Source organism: Rhamphochromis longiceps, linkage group LG20 (genome assembly GCF_057381845.1).
Source record: "Rhamphochromis longiceps isolate RC_006_pf linkage group LG20, R_longiceps_female_GT1.1, whole genome shotgun sequence".
Taxonomy (NCBI): Eukaryota; Metazoa; Chordata; class Actinopteri; order Cichliformes; family Cichlidae; genus Rhamphochromis; species Rhamphochromis longiceps.
Window position 1 is genome coordinate 22,958,703 of NC_140576.1, and position 16,701 is coordinate 22,975,403.

Genomic DNA, 16,701 nt, shown 5'->3' on the forward strand with positions numbered 1-16,701 from the left:
ATGTTTTTTGGGAAATGACTGACTAGATTTCATAAAATGTGCGACTTAGCAGATGGTTAAGGAAATGAAACAAATCTTTTATTGCTGCTGCCAGCCTTTCCAAAACATCCACAAAGAGCTTTGTTTTCCAGTGGGAGGTTTATTGTCATAGTCACGACTCTTTGCATACAGAGATGTGTTTAATTCAGTAATGTGGAATGTTCTGCACCAGCTGCCCGTTTAAAGTGGACTCTGTGATCTTTGTAAGCCTATTCGCCTCAGCATAGACTCTTTTTTTGCATTTCTTTTAATTTTTGGAGGAAACACCCTGTTTTTTGAAATGATGAAAGAGGAGATGTACTAGATCTTGCTTCAGGGACACGTAGTAACATAGGTTTAACAGCGATTGGTCAAGACTTGGAAGTGCATTCATGAATGCAGCAACAACAACTGGCATTTAAAAATGAAAAAGAAAATACACAGTGAAGGAAACGAAAAATATTTTGACTCATACCAACTGCTGACTGACTATAAAGTCACTTTAGCATGCCTGCTGTTGATGTGAATGCATAAAAAAACAAAACAAAAGTCTTTAAAAAGGGGTGTAGTTCACAAGGCAGCCCTTCAGTGGGTATTTACCCTCAGGGAGTCCCCAGAGCCCTTTGAGCCAAAAGGACCTTTTGCCTCCAGCTCTTCCAACCAAGTACCGTCTTCTAATGATTTAGTTCCTGAGCTTGCATTTGGGTTTATGTTATGTCACTTTAAAAAAAAGAAGAAATATTTCCTTTCCAGGTTTCCTTAGTTCTTTGTTTTCTATTGTTTTCTAGTGACCAGTGAAATAATAACAGTGGTGGTCATTGGGTAATTAATAAATAAAAACAAATTGGATTAAAAGTAAAGCAAAAAGTAGCATAAAATGACATTTGTGAATGTTGAATGTTTTTAGTGGCTTTGGCTCGATTTAGTTCTAGGGTCGATTGTTTTAATATTATCACTTTAAAATAAATAAATAAATTAGAGGAGCTGGCAATGATCAGTGACAAAACTCATGTCACGAGTAGATGGTTTGCACTTTAGCTAACTGAACAATCACAGCATGTTTATCAAGTGCTTCACATGTGAATTGCTGTGGTTTGCCTGCTGTCTCGTTTTAACTAGATTTTTCAAAAGGATTCAAAAAGCATTTGACCACAATAACTCCCTGATGAATATCTCGTGACTTTGATATATCCATAATTGGCCTTCTTGAATCTTATCTGAAGACTTTGTGTACATTAAAAAAAATCTTTGGCTTTGATATTTAAAAACCACAAAATTAAGTGACTTCTGAAGACAAACAGAGATGATTGCTATAGCAACATTTCACCAGTTTTAACACAATGGCCTTTACGGTTTCCTCTGAGTCAGTCACAAAAGCAACTGGCCAAGTGCAGCACTGCGAATTGACATAAAACAGCATACAGGTTCATAACTTTAACTGAACTGATCTAAAATGGTGCAAATTATTGGCAATAAGCAACAATTCAACAGTTATTTTCTGTAATGTTTGCATTCACAGATCAATATAGTGAAGTTATGCAGTTACATGTGTTTGAGCTAACATGACGCTTGTGTTGTTCAGGTGATCGGTTTTGCTTTATCCGTGGACACTTTAACGGGCATGACATTGCATTCTGGTCACGATGTATCTTGTTGCTCTGACACTCAGTTTATTTCAAGTCAGACTTTAAGACATACCAGCTTATTAGCCAAACAGCATGTCACTATATGCAACAATATCAAATAGGACAATGTAATTTCTGAGTATATAAATTCCTTAATACATTTCACCAGCCAATTTATTACGTATACCTGCTCAACTCCTGGTTTAAATAAATATCTAATCAGCTAATCACATATAACCAATTCAATGCATTTAGGCATGTAGACATGGTCAAGTAAACCCACTGAAGATCAAACTGAGCATCAGAAGGGGGAAGAAAGGTGATTTACAGTAAGAGACTTTGAACATGTCATAGTTGTTGGTGCCAGATGGCTTTCACTATTTCAGCTGCTGAGCTGCTGGCATTTTCCCAAACAACCATCACCTGGGTTTACAGAGAATGTTCTGAAAAAATGAAAATATCCACAGTGCTGCAGTCCTCTTTAAAAAAGAAAAAAGAAAAGAAAAGAAAAGAAAAAAGGATTTTTGAGAATGGCCAGAATCTTTGAACTTTGATCGGCGGGGCAATCGTGGCTCAAGAGTTGGGAGTTCGCCTTGTAATCGCAAGGTTGCCTCGGTCGTTGTGTCCTTGGGCAACACACTTCACCCGTTGCCTACTGGTGATGGTCAGAGGGCCCGGTGGCGCCAGTGTCCGGCAGCCTCACCTCTGTCAGTGCGCCCCAGGGCGGCTGTGGCTACAATGTCGCTTGCCATCACCAGTGTGTGAATGTGTGTATGAATGGGTGGATGACTGGATGTGTAAAGCGCTTTGGGGTCCTTAGGGACTAGTAAAACGCTATACAAATACAGGCCATTTACCATCTAACGGGAAAGCAACAGTAACTCAAATATTCACTTGTTACTGCAAAGGTAAGCAGAAGAGTGCGTCTAAATGCACAACACATCAAACCTTGAGGCAGATGAGTTACAGCAACTCAAGACCACCTGTCAGTTAAGAAGAGGAAACTAAGGCTACAGCTTGCATGGGGTCAATAAAATATGTAATAGAAGTTAGGAAGAATATTGCCTGGTTTGATGAGTCTCCATTTCTTCTGCAACATCTAGATGATAGGGTCAGAAACAACATGAAAACATGGATCCAACCTACTTTGTATCAATGGTTCAGGCTAGTGGTGCCATAATGGTGTGGAGGATTTTCTTGGCACTTTGGGCCCCTAGCATCTTGTTGAATCTAAGAATTTGGGCAATTTGAAGGCAAAAGCAGGTCCTACCCAGTATCTGCAAGGTGCACCAAATGAAGTGGCCGATGAGTGTATTTACACATCCTATGCATCTAAAGAAGAAGAGGAATATTTAAGAACTCCATTCCAATAGAGATGCTGTTTAAAATTGATTGCACCTGAAACAAATGAATTAAATTCATTTGCAACGATCTCTCTTATTACTCAGCAGGTTAGTAATCTATAGTGGTTTGTTGAAAGCAAGACAAGGAATCCTGGACACAGAGACTAATCCTATCTGAGAGCTCAGTTTGAGTTTCAGCTTTTGACCAGCTTAGCTGAATTTAGAACCAGTTCAGCTAAATCAGAAGTTACAGGAGCTTAAAACACAGTCGTATGCTAAACAAGACCTGATTGTTATGTCAGAAGTCAGCACAGAGTGAGCTGAACTACACCTAAACAGCAGCTAAACATTAAAATTTGTGGTAGGGAATAGATATGCCAATATGCTGACAAGCCTGCAGAATAATCACCATAGTGATAATACTTTTATCTTCAGCGCTGGGAGGATATGTTGATGTTTTCATCTTGTTGTTGTACCCCAACAATATGGAAATACATCAAATATGAATTAATCAGTGAAGTGAACTCTATTATTGAGATTAGCACCCTTGACAATGAGCTCATGCCTTGATGCAACAGTGATAATGAATTTATCTTTGCTGGTAAATTGCATTATGTGGAAAAATCCTCAAGGTTATGACAACATTGCAAATAGCGCAAGTGTATATATATATATATATATATATATATATATATATATATATATATATATATATTATTACTGTTAAACTGCTGGAAACAGGTCTGATCATGCAAATATGATGCAGCCGTTATATATTGTCAGATTGTACAATATGGGAGATGGTTAATTGTAAATGTCACAAAAGTAACTAAAAACAAGTGAAAACAATGTCTGCTGACATATTAGATTCCCTGCTTAACAGATAATCACCTGAACCAGTGTTTTTCCTTTTGTTCTTCATCTGCTCACAGGTGTCAGAAAATAAGAACTCACCAATTCAACGGCCTGAATGCATCACTCGTGTCAAAATGCTGCTGCAGCAGCATATATCACAGTGCCAGCAGCAACCAAAGTGTGGGTCACACCTGGAAGTCAAAGGTATGTGATTATTTTACTGAAACTGCTGTATACATCTTTAAATTCATAATGAGAATCAGTCTTTTCTCACTGAAAAAAAAATTAACTGATCATAAACCTCTAAATGTCAATGGCTGTATCCATCACAATAGGGGACTTAAAATATACAAATTAAAAACGCTTGTGCTTTTCCTTTTTAATGGCAGTATGTCTCCACCAGCTCTAATTTTAATAAATAGACTTCCATTTAGATGGAAATATTTTTGGGAATGAATAGTTTTAGCTTTAAAGTAAAATTACAATAAAAATCTTTTTCTTTCTGACTAATATTCTAGCTCAAAGTTGTACTGCAAAGTCTGGACTGCATTTTCAGTTTTCTACTTAGTTTAACAAACAGACATTACATGCAGCTGAAACATAAATTCACAACGAGCTTGGATACTGGTCTCCTGTATGTAACGCGGAGTTTCTTGCTGCCAATCAAGTCTTGGACTGCAGCTGTTCTCAATCTAGTCTGATTACAGCAGAAGGCTTTCTTCGCAGTTCCACCGAGGGCACCGAACAGTATTGTTTTCTCACATTTTGCTGTTGTTTTCTTGTGAAATGCCGTTTGTGGAGGAGCCCGCCCATCTCTCTAAATCTCGTCTAAAGTCGGATTTAGTCGCTCATAACGTCGCGCTGCCACCTGCAGCGAGCAAAAGGGCAGTGTATGTGGAGCTGCACCTCAAACACATTGATCAGAAAAACGCGGCGGATTTCTCCAGCGACGAGGAGGACCGTGCAGGAGATGTGAGTCCATATTTTGTGGCTACATGGTTTTTCTACTGTAGACTTTTTCGAAGTAGAGACGAACTTAATGAGTGACAATGACAAAGTATTCGCTCTGTGCAACGGCTCTTTAGTATCGGCTGTCACAACTGATGTCCATACATTAAATTGGTATCAATAATGCCAGACGTTGCCAATGCTAATTCTTTCACACCGCAGCAGCACAAGTTCAGCAGCTGTGTGCTTTGGAGGTGTGGAGCTCTGGACCATTGCTTCCGAACAGCCCTCTTGCTGTTGCACACTTGAGGACTTCAAGCACTTAAACCACCTGCTGTACAGTTGGTATATGTTACATGAGATGTTTCTGTAATGGAGGCTACCATTACAGGCGTGTGCGCACCTGTCACGCTCATCTAGCTCTGTTATGAAGGGGAACGCTGGCGCTTGTCATGTTTTGGGTAAACTATCAAAACTAAGCACAACATTGTGTCAGTTTCACTTTTAGAAACTGCAAGATAAGGTGAACAGGCGTTTAAACTGAGAAATGGTAATAAATATGTGACGTTTCCTTGGTCTCCCCCTGAATGTGAATTATGAGTTGCAACCTAAGTTTATACATTTTTTTTCTCTCGTTTTTTTTTTTTTTTTTTTTTTTTTTTCTTATTTGGTATTTTATATTATGTATCAGATTTTTTTTAAAATTTATTTATATATTATATTAATTTTTCAGTTGGTTTGGTGGGGTACAACAAAGTAACTTTATTTGGCTTTAGTGTGAATAAAATTTAAAATCTTTATAGCTTTTTAATTTTTTTTTTTTACTTCTATCTTTTTTTCTATCATATCTAAACATGAATGCAAATGACTTATGACATGATTAGAAGACTGAACGGATCCATAAATGACAGCCTCCAGCTGTTTTTATTTCTATCTTCACACCTGGATCTTCCTGGCATTTAACTCACAGCTGTTATCACTTTAAATCGAGCAAATCTTGTCTTTGTTAGGACAAGAAAGATCCAGAGGATGCAGAGATGCCTGTTCCAAGTTGTCTGACTGATGAGGACCTCAAGGCCACATTACGCAAACATGGTGTTAAACCTGGGCCTATAACTGGTGAGGGTTATGAAAAGATTTTTAAGCACCTTTTTTAATTTTTTTTTTTCCCCATTGAAAGAAAGTCTTTATACATAACATTCAGATGGTTTTTAGATCTATATAGACCTAGACCTTAAGAGGAAATTGGTTTCATGCTGTGTTTCAATGCCAGCCTCCACTAGGGTCTTGTATGAAAGAAAACTCCATAAACTGCTACAGTCTGACAGATGTGAAAGGTTGAATGAAGCAGACAAAGCCATACTGTACTCTGACTCTGAAGAGGAGGAAAAGCAGCAGGAGAAAGATGAAGACTTGGGTATGACAAGAAATGTTTGGGGGTTTATTTGAATAAGATCTTGCTTTATTCGTATCACAACGTTGTATTTTTCTCTGGCTTGTACAGGTTCAGAAAAACAACCTGACCCTTCAGACCAAACCCAACAAGAGAGCAGCCAGGTGAGGAATTATTTTAGAGACTTTGGTTCTTTTAGATGAAAGTCACTTTTTTTTTTTTTTTTTAAAAACGTTCTCTTTTTAACAATCTGGAAGTAAGTTGGCCTTATTGCCATCTGCTGGGTATCATACTGCCACTCAACAGTTCTATCACAGCACAAAACTTCCCTCTAGTGCCACCTAATGGTTACTCATTGCAGTTTTAATACTGGATTCAGATTTTTGCCAAAGCATTTGAATTGTAACTTTTGATGTTATTTTCTTTAACTTTTCAGAATCACATTTTTTACCCACAGTGCTTTTTACCCTCATCAAGGCTGGTAATTACTGCAGATATTTCATATCATTTCAAGAACATTCTGTCAAACTGAATTGTTAAGTGATAACAAAGTTGTTCTCCCCCCCCTTTCATGGGCTTGGCTTTTTAAGCGCCCTTGTCCTCCTAGGAACACAAGATGTAGTTCCAACTGGAATTCACGGAATGCGTTAAAGTCTTCAGAGCGGAGTCAATCTCAGTGCTCACAGATTATTAGCACATCCGCTGCAGATCACCACACACGATTAGGATCAACGGTAGGCTGGTCTTAGTAGGCGCCCTATGAATTTTAAATTCTCTGCATTCCTTAGTCTTTTTTTTTTTTGTTTTTTTTGCTTTGTGAACCTCTCAACATACCATAGTTCGATAGTTTTTATTTACCATTCATATGGAGATGCATCATGTTTTATTGCTTTTAACATGATACCTTGCAGGTTCTACCTAGATCAAAGTCCACTGATGACTCATCACTTTCTTCTCAATACTTCAGCATCACTCAAATGGTTGAGGAGGAAAGTTGATCCACATTTAAAGCTCCATATTCAGTCTTTATTTTTGTTATACATAATCTCTGCTGGAGTTGTTGCTCAGTTTACATTCTTGCTGTAAATAGATGGAGAATTCGAGCTCACGGTCTGTCACAGACAATGCGTGCGAGTTCAATGGGACCAGTGTGCAGGAAAACTGGGCACAGTCAGACGGGGTCAGAGCTTATGGTGTTCAGTCACACTTTACACACAAACTTTGGTGCCGGCTGAATTGTTTCAGAGGTTTTTTTTTTTGTTTTTTTTTTTTCACATTAATGGAGAATGGTGTCATATACATCTTACTGGCTCTTAAGATTTGGATTTTGATCCATATCACTTGATGGGATGCACATGCACTTACTACACAAGCACTATATGTTTGATGGGGTGTTGATTGAACTTTCTTTGATGTCATTTTTATTTTAAATCAATCTATAAAATTCAATCGGCACATTAACTTTAACAATTGCTTAAATGTTTTACCAAACTCTGGTATATGATTTGCAGTTACTAATGTCATGCATCGTCAATATTCTGGTTAGTCTTTCCTTTCCCAACCCACTGTTTTTAATTTAAAAAAAACAAAACAAACATCCCAGTACATCAAACTTGGGAGCAGAACCTTTGTTTTCATTACGGTCACCATCTTTCAATTCTACTTGAAATGCAGGGCTCCTGTCTTTACTGTTTCTGGTTTCATTTGTGTGATTTCACTCATTTTTACCGTCTTTTCTAGCCTCCCCAGGAACCTGTGAAAGATGCTTTCAAGGACATCCTTCCAGACAGTAAGACCACTCCGACAGGGATCTAGTAAGTACCACACAAACCCTGTTGAAACTCTTACTTGCTGCATAAGAGATAAAATAAAAAGATTTAAAAAAAAATAAATAAAAAATGTTTGGCAGATGAACATCTTTCACATGGTGAAAGTGCTCTGACTCAATTATAAGGATGTGTATTCCATTGTTTTTCAGCGTCACTCGACGGAGACCCATCAAGGGTGCCGCACAGAGACCTGTCCAGTATTCCTACCCTGACAGTCCTGTGAGTCCCATGACCCAGCAGAGACGGGAGGTGGAGCGCTATCTTGTACCCATTCACATACAGATTTTAGTTTTCATAATTGTAGCATGTGTCCTGTACCTTATTTATGTTAATGTTGAGGACAGTCTAAGCTATTGGTCATACGGTGAGGACAGGCTTCTGGTTCAGGCAGAGTCACAGGACGCAGATGTTGACTATGCACAGGATTAACATTGCTTTAATTTAGTGTTACTTTCACACAGACAGATTTTTGTTTCCCCTTTTGTGGAAGCGAACTACAAAATCCAGTTTTATACTTGTTTTTTTTTTTTTTTCTTTTCTTTTTGTTTTGTTTTTTCTATAATATTGTCACTGTTCTTGTTATTATAGAAGTGATGCCGAAACGAACTAATTTTAAAAATTGTCTATTTTCTTAACCCTAATTGTAATATTGCCTTTTCACAGAACTTGTCACGGTACTTGCATGCCTTTTTTTTTTTTCTCTCTTTTTTAAATGTTTGATATGTACTTCAATAAAATTTCTATGCGCCTTTTCATACTGCAAAACAAGCCTTTATTGCACACAAGCTTTGTATATTCTTTCTCCGAATGGTGCTTTAACTAAAACTGAAATAAGCTCTTAAAACTGCTCTCTACATAATGTAGGCGTGACTGTCTGTGTCTGGCAGCGGGTGGCTCTAATGCAAATTCAGCCTACAGTCACAGTCGACGAGTTCCGGGGTAAACACAACAGCTGTTACAATGACTGAGTCGGGTTCAAAGTTAAGAATATTTAAGTTTTTAAAGATAATTATTAGCAGCTTGCTTATTACAGTCCTGCTGTTATTTACAATAGCGGCTATCAGGACTCTTTCACTGGACGTTAACGCCGGACTTCAACTCGCACACTGGGAAAAGACGAATAACAAATCGCTCGTCATTGACCACCATCAGAGAGAGGAGCTCCTAGCAAATTTTAAAGGTATTCGGAGTCGTGTTGTAGTGGATGTAGATGGAGGCAGAGACACTTCTGTTTGGTAACAATTTGTCTCCATTTGTCCAGAGGCAATCCGCATCCCCACCGTGTCATTCTCAAATACAGAAAGCAACACCACTGCGCTGCATGAATTTGACAGATTCCTCCGAAAAGGTAAACCTGCCAGTAAAACGTGCTTAGTTTTTGTATTTTAAATACGTAACGGCGGTACATGTATTCCATTACTCCCCAACACTGTTTATATATAATATGCTCAACTGGAACTAGCTGATGGCTGTCGACGCTTGCACGCATGATTTGATCGGTCAGTTGTAGCAAACTCTAAACGTTAATGTAGTTTTTGTATGTCAAACTTGTATAACGCTAATAAATGGATAAAGACGCAGTTAGTGTTTGCTGTGCAGATGTACTTTGTTCCGTACACCTTATTCAGAATTGACCTTTCGACGTTTTGCCGAGCCCAGGTATGTCGAAACCTACATTGAGATGCACGTGGTTCAAAACATCAAGTCACATGACCTGAGGTTTTGGTGCGTTTTACCTGCTTACTCTAGTCTTTATTGGAAGTGTAGAACAAATCTGATGACAGGTAAACTTCCAGAAAGGTTAACAATAATAATCATCATTAAGCAGCAAGTTACACAGCAGTTCATGGCACTTTTTTGGCAGCTGGTTAGTGAAACCCACAGCAACCACAATGTAACCCTCAATTCCACTGTAAAATACTTAATTGATGCCTTTGTCAGTGACACACAATTCACTGTTTTATCTAATATTTTACTATTTATTTGGAACAGTATCTTTCAGTGCGTTGATACACAATATTGCCAAAAGTATTTGCTTGTTTGCCTTCACACTAATAGTAACTGAGTTACATCCCATTCTTGGCCATAGAGTTTAATATTATGCTGGCCTACCCTTTGTAACTAAAAAAAACACAGGTGCACTAAAATTAGTCAAATTAGTCAACATGTTAGCAGTTGCACCATCAACAGTTGTACTAGCAACAACTAGTATAATGTCCTTGCAGTCACAAGAGGCTGCTGTTGCTAGCACAGCCATGGAAAAGTGCAGCAAGAGACAGAGCAGTCCCAACAAAAGAGTGGCCCTTTTCCTGATGTACTCATGGATTGTTTGTTGTTGTTTCATCCTGGATAGTTGTTCTGACACTCAGTGGTCCAAGGCGTCCTTCTTTCCATTAGTGTAGACCTGAATTCAATGATTTGGACAGTTGATTTCTGACTTTGCCAATATAGTGTATTTTGGTAAAATGATGCCTATGTATACCTGCTGCAGGTGTGCCATGAGAACAGATTCTTCCAATTCAAGAAAAGAAGCTGACTCTGCTTAAAAACAATTGAAAACAAATAAAAGTCCTTATGTTTAACAAATGCAGAAATTGCTACTTGATCTTCACTTGTTCATTTTCATTCACAATAAGGATAATACATGCATTACATTACATTCACCCTTCTTTCCAAACATCCCCGACAAAGTGGGAGACATTTAACTGCGGTTATAAGAATAAACATAGCAGCCATTTCTCAGTATGTTTTATTTTATAAATTGGATTGTTACTAAGCAACTGAAAAAGCCTCATGTATGTTAACAGGGGGAAAATTATATTTGCTGAAACACTTCATTGCAATCACAGCTTGTTGTCTTTAACTGTCTCAGAGTTTTCTTTGCTTTGGTGTATGGGGACTTCTCAAAAACATTTATTGTTTGTACAGTGAGAGAAATAATTATTTGATCCCCTGCTGAAAATGTGAGCTTGCTCACTTAAAAAAAAAAAGAACAGTCTCCAGTTTGTATGGAAGTTTAATTTTAAGTAAGTGAGACAGAAGTTGATCACCAGTTTTACACACATTTCAGGAGGGATTTTGGCCCACTTCTCTTTGCAGAAATTCTCTAAAACTTTTAGTTTTCTTGACTCTGACTTGGCAACTTGAAGTTTCAGCTCCCTCCACTGACTTTCTAAAGGGTTGACATCTGGAGACTGGCTATGGCACTCCATAAGCTTAATGTGCTTCTTTATTTAACCATTTACCTCTTTTGTTGCCTTGCAGTATGTTTTAGGTCATGCTGGAAAACCTATCCATGACCCATCTTCAGTGTTGTGGGTTAGGGGAGGAGGTTCTTATCCCAGATTTTATGCTACATGGCCCTGTCCATTAGCCACTCTATGTGGTAAAGTTGTCCGGTATCCTTAGCAGAAAAAACAGACCCAAAGCATAATATTTCCACTTCCATGCTTGTCTATGGAGATGGTGTTCTTTGGGTTCTTTGGTTTCATCTGACAATAGAACTTTCTTCAAATCCTCTGAATCATTTAGATGTTCGCTGGTGAATTAAGGACGGGCCTGCACATGTGCCTTCTGGAGCAGAGGGATCTTGCAGAGCTGCAATTAATTAAAGCGATAGATGATGAATTTAAGAAAAGAATTGCTCTTTCAGCTTGTTTTTTTTTGTCAGCCTTCCCTACAGTTTTCTCTTCTAGCTTGGTTCATCATGAATTGGTGGCAAACTACAGCCACTTGTTTTGGGTGAAAGGATCACAGCCTGAACTGGTGCCATACATGCTGCTGGCCCACATTGATGTAGTACCTGCTTCAGAGTCCGATGGTTGGGAAGCGCCACCATTTTCTGCAAAGGAGATCGATGGCTTCATCTACGGCAGAGGAACCATAGATGACAAAAACTCTGTAATGGTGTGAAAACATATTACTTTTGAGTGAGCTTACTTTTAAACAGACTTGAGGTATATTTGGCTAAACAGCTGATTTATTTCTTCTAGGGAATACTTCAGGCGCTGGAGTACTTGCTGTTAAAGGGCTATGCTCCACGCAGGGGATTTTACATCGGTCTTGGTCATGATGAAGAAGTATGTTAACAGTTTCACTATGACATTACAAACTTAAGTGGGATTGGAAATATCACATTTTAATGGCTGTGCTCTTCAAAATCTCTTTTTTAAGATCAATGGTCTCAATGGAGCGATGAACATAGTGCGTATTCTGAAGCAACGTGGTGTCCAGCTGTTGTTTGTCATGGATGAGGGCCTGACTATATCTGATGGAATCATTCCTGGTCTTGAAGGACCTGCTGCTCTGTAAGAACCTATCTAAACATGTGTTGTGCACTTGTGTTGATCACATCTTATGTTTATGTGTATGATTTATGATTTGCAGAATCGGGTTAAGTGAAAAAGGCCAGGCCGTTATAAAGCTTAGTGTGTCTGTGGCCCCTGGTCACTCCTCGATGCCTCCCAGGGAAACTAGCATTGGGATCTTAGCCACAGCAGTCAAAAGGTGAGAGGAACATTGTTTTTTAAACTATAATGAGTTCTGTTTAGCTTCTCTGTTCATATGTTTCACTGCCTTCCATAATTTTACTACCCCATGTTTAAAAAGCTAGTATAAAAGATTTAACTGTGATCCTGTTTCCTCAGACTAGAGGACAACCCAATGCCGAGGTTATTTGGTTATGGTCCTGAAGGTGACACCTTTGAGCATCTGGCCCACAAGGTAGGGTAATCTAAATACTTCTTTACTAGTAGTATACTCATGTACTCATTCTTTACCAACTACTAATTCTTTGCCTTCAGTTCAGTTTACCACTAAAGTTCATAATGTCGAATTTGTGGCTCTTCTCTCCGCTCCTTAGCAGGTAATAACTGCTAAATATCATTTAAATATAAATTCAAATGTCATGTTTTCTTGTGATTGGTTCCAGTGAAATAGACCAGTTTTTATGTTTCAGGATACTTGAAAGAAAACCAGTATCTAATGCATTTGTAAGGACTACCACAGCAGTCACCTTTTTTAATGCAGGAGTAAAGGTGCAGTGATTATTTTAAATTGAATGTAATTCACAAGAAGTAAGATTTTAAGCCTGTTACTTTTCTTTGTAAAAATTCAATATCTCCCTCCCTCTGCAGATAAATGTTATTCCTTCCCTTGCTGAAGCTTATGTAAATCTACGAATTCACTCAGCGCAGTCGGTACAAGAGGTAGAGTCCTTTTTGAGAATGAATGCCTTACTATGTACACTTTGACATGAATATGAGATGTGTGCTGTCTTTTTTAGGTACTGGACATCATCAAGGATACGGTGGGCGACCAGCGAGTGAAGGTAGAACTTGTTGATGGATTTGACCCTCTACCCATCAGCGGTGCTGATGACAAGGCCTTTGGCTTCCAAATTATTAAGAAAACGGTGCTGGACTTGTTTCCAACAGTTACAGTTGCTCCAGGTAGGGTTCATACAGATTTGTAGACATTTTTATGAATTAGCTGGAAGCATTTTAAAGCATCTTTCGGGACATTATAAGTAATTTAATATCATATTTAAATGTGCAGGTATCTGTATTGGAAACACAGACAGTCGACACTTCGTCGACCTGACCAAAAATATTTATCGGTTTTCCCCGGCTTGGTTTAAGCCAGGTGACCCTGAGAGGTGAGAATTCAGCAGTTTTTAATACTGTCAAAATATATTTTCACCAAAAATGTCTGCAGACCTCAATTTAAAATTGAATAAATACAGTAAGAAGAATTAATAATGGATTGGATTTATATAGCGCTTTTCAAGGCACCCAAAGCGCTTTACAATACCATTATTCATTCACTGGTGGAGGCAAGCTACAGTTGTAGCCACAGCTGCCCTGGGGCAGACTGACAGAAGCGAGGCTGCCATATCGCGCCATCGGCCCCTCTGGCCAACACCAGTAGGCAAGTAGGGTAAAGTGTCTTGCCCAGGGACACAACGACCAGGACAGAGAGCCCAGGGATCGAACCGGCGACCTTCCGGTTACAGATGCGATTCTCACACAAAAGTGAATTCCACGTGCAGTGATTATTTCTCAACTCTAGAAACAGATCATGCAGCATGAATAGAAGAGGGGAATATATAAAATACTTTCTTGTTCCAAGTACCATGAATCCTTTTTTTCCTTTGTTTCTCAGATTCCATGGCATCAATGAAAGGATTTCCACTAAGAACTACGAGGAGATGATTGTTTTTTACTTCAATTTGATCCAGAACTGTGACATTAGGAAGCTCCCTGAGCCCCACAGCTCTGTCCATGAACTCTAAGCAATTGACAACATTGGTGATAAGATAAACACATGAATAGCATACAAAATGCATTGATATTGCACTAAATAACTTTTGCATTATAGAATCAGAAACTACAATTTTGCTCATTTCAAAGTGGGATGTACTTTTATCTTTTATGTGGACTACTGACTCTTTTCAGTGATATGTGAGTAGATAGAGCACTGACCTTTCTGCAGTAAAATCACTGTGAATTGGCTATCTAGAATTTTGCATTCAAGATTAAGTTTTGGTGCTCTATGCAGACTGATGTACTATTTTTTTCTGAACTCTATGGTGGTATGATATGATACAATTAACCAATTATTATATATGTCTTATTGTGGGACACTGATAGTAGTGCCGTCATAAAGATACATCTCATGGCTTTTTGATTTGGACCGCTCATAATGAATAGTATTAATGACAGCACTACCTACAGGGATGCTTAATTTAAATAAAATACTGGATTTAATGTTCAAAGAATGCTGTTTTACTGGCTGACTCATTAAAATGATTCCAGATTTGTAAATGTGATTGAATCTGTGCACAATTTTATTTTTAATTACCCATCAGCCATAACAAAGGAGGATCGAGTGTTGTCATCAGCCTGAATGTTGTGCCACCTAGGATTTTCAAAATGATTCCATACTTGCATGTACTAAAAATCTCAGATGAGTCTGAATCACAGTTACTTTGACCTAACAGAATTTTCCCATAATTATTTCTGATGAAACACAAAATGAAATTCATTTTTACACTTATGCTATATACAGTACATATGAGGAATTTTACAACAGGTTTAGAATAAGTAACATTTCTGAAAATGTGACAGTTTTATCCAGGTAACAATCTTCCATCTGTAATAAAAATAGCTTTAATGTAGAGTAAAGAAGACAAGAAAAGAGTTATTAATTAAAGCAAATGACACACAAGTGGTTTTGCACAAATTTGCATATTACCTTTCACAGATGGAACGTAGTGACCTTAAAAATTAAAATGCATTAACACAGCAGCCAAAACATGAAATCTTAAAATAAAATCTTAAGATGCTTAAAGTGAAGGTCATTAGTAATTGCAGATTTTTACTTGCAGATTTCAAAGCGGATGTGATGGTTATTCCCTCAAGGCCCAATGTGTCCTATTTGATACATGAGTTTTTACATTTTTAATAAAAAAAAGATGTTGCAAATTAAAACTCTTATATGCAAATTACATTTATTTAATTACTTTGAAAACATTTGTCAGACTGCTCAATCGACACTTCAATTAAAAAAAAAAAGATTCTGAATTTTTCATTTTGAAAATTTTATTTTTATTTAATTTATATTTTAAGTTGTAAAAAATAAGTAATGAGCTTTTTCTAAAACCAGTCATATAACAAATGTCAAAGTCATTTTGGTCATCAAAACTAAGTGCTTTTCAACTTTTCATTCAAAAGCTTTGATTTTGTTTTATTGATGAGCCAACAGAATGTACTCTGTTGTAGTTTTTCTTATTCTGTTCAACTAAAATATTTGTTCTGACTTAAAAGTCAACCCAAAGTGAAACCCAAAGTCACTCCTTTGTGTTTCACATATCTTATTAAAATTTCATTCATTTTTACAAAGGTATACACGTTTCCAGCAACCAAAACCAATTACTTTTTAATATTTTCTACACAGAAACGGTGGGTCTTGCTTCATAGTGAGCATCCTCAAATGAATAATCTAATTATAATAATTATAATTAATAATATTTTATTTCATATGTTGCCAAACCTGGATTAGGTCACACAAGGGTTAGACTCCGAAGGCCAAACCTCAAAACAATAAAATTCAGATGAAGGACATGAATTTGTGCTTAAATGATCAAAACAAATGTCCAAATGTGGCATAACATTATACTGACCCATAAAAACAAGCTGAAACCCCGTCTGACTGACTGATTCCGTCACTAGCAAATTTCATTTGTGTCTCCTTTTATACAGCCTTTTTTCCTAAATACAGTGCTGTCCAAAAGTTTTAGGCAGGTGAGAAAAAAAATGCTGTAAACAAAGAATGCTTTCACAAATATAAATGATTGTTTATTGGCCCCAAATGTATTCTGCAGCAGGACAACAACCCCAAATATACAGCCAAAGTCATTAAGAACTATCTTCAGCATGAAGAAGAGCAAGAAGTACTGGATGTGATGGTTTGGCCCCCACAGAGCCCTGATCTCAACATCATCAATGTGTCTGGGATTACATGAAGAGACAGAAGGATGTGAGGAAACCTATATCCGCAGAAGATCTGTGGTTAGTTCTCGAAGCTGTTTGGAACAACCTACCAGCTGAGTTCCTTTAAAAACTGTGTGCATGTGTACCTAGAAGAATTGATGCTGCTTTGAAGGCAAAGGGGGGTCAATCCAAATCTTG

General features: G+C 37.7%; 2 protein-coding genes across 6 annotated transcripts; both read left to right on the forward strand.

Moving 5' to 3' along the window:
• Positions 1-4,627: 4,627 nt before the first annotated feature.
• lemd1 (LEM domain containing 1) lies at positions 4,628-8,802 on the forward strand. Of its 4 annotated transcripts, XM_085394005.1 has the most exons (10): positions 4,628-4,813; positions 5,800-5,908; positions 6,063-6,206; positions 6,294-6,346; positions 6,619-6,663; positions 6,773-6,916; positions 7,094-7,169; positions 7,271-7,362; positions 7,923-7,996; positions 8,161-8,802. In XM_085394005.1, the coding sequence occupies exons 1-10, from the start codon at positions 4,628-4,630 to the stop codon at positions 8,438-8,440; spliced, it is 1,203 nt and encodes a 400-aa protein (XP_085250131.1). In that variant the 3' UTR covers positions 8,441-8,802. The 4 variants fall into 4 exon arrangements, with proteins under 4 accessions (XP_085250131.1, XP_085250128.1, XP_085250129.1 ...); XM_085394002.1 differs by lacking the exons at positions 7,094-7,169; positions 7,271-7,362; XM_085394003.1 differs by lacking the exons at positions 7,094-7,169; positions 7,271-7,362 and having other exon boundaries at positions 6,640-6,663.
• Positions 8,803-8,911: 109 nt separating this feature from the next.
• LOC146645323 (N-fatty-acyl-amino acid synthase/hydrolase PM20D1.2-like) lies at positions 8,912-14,840 on the forward strand. 2 transcript variants are annotated; one of them, XM_085394000.1, is made up of 13 exons: positions 8,914-9,191; positions 9,273-9,359; positions 11,682-11,917; positions 12,004-12,090; positions 12,185-12,318; positions 12,398-12,517; positions 12,658-12,733; positions 12,814-12,875; positions 12,969-13,047; positions 13,147-13,218; positions 13,296-13,461; positions 13,568-13,667; positions 14,174-14,840. In XM_085394000.1, the coding sequence occupies exons 1-13, from the start codon at positions 8,972-8,974 to the stop codon at positions 14,301-14,303; spliced, it is 1,569 nt and encodes a 522-aa protein (XP_085250126.1). In that variant the 5' UTR covers positions 8,914-8,971; the 3' UTR covers positions 14,304-14,840. The 2 variants fall into 2 exon arrangements, with proteins under 2 accessions (XP_085250127.1, XP_085250126.1); XM_085394001.1 differs by lacking the exon at positions 9,273-9,359 and having other exon boundaries at positions 8,912-9,191.
• The last annotated feature ends 1,861 nt before the right edge of the window (positions 14,841-16,701 follow it).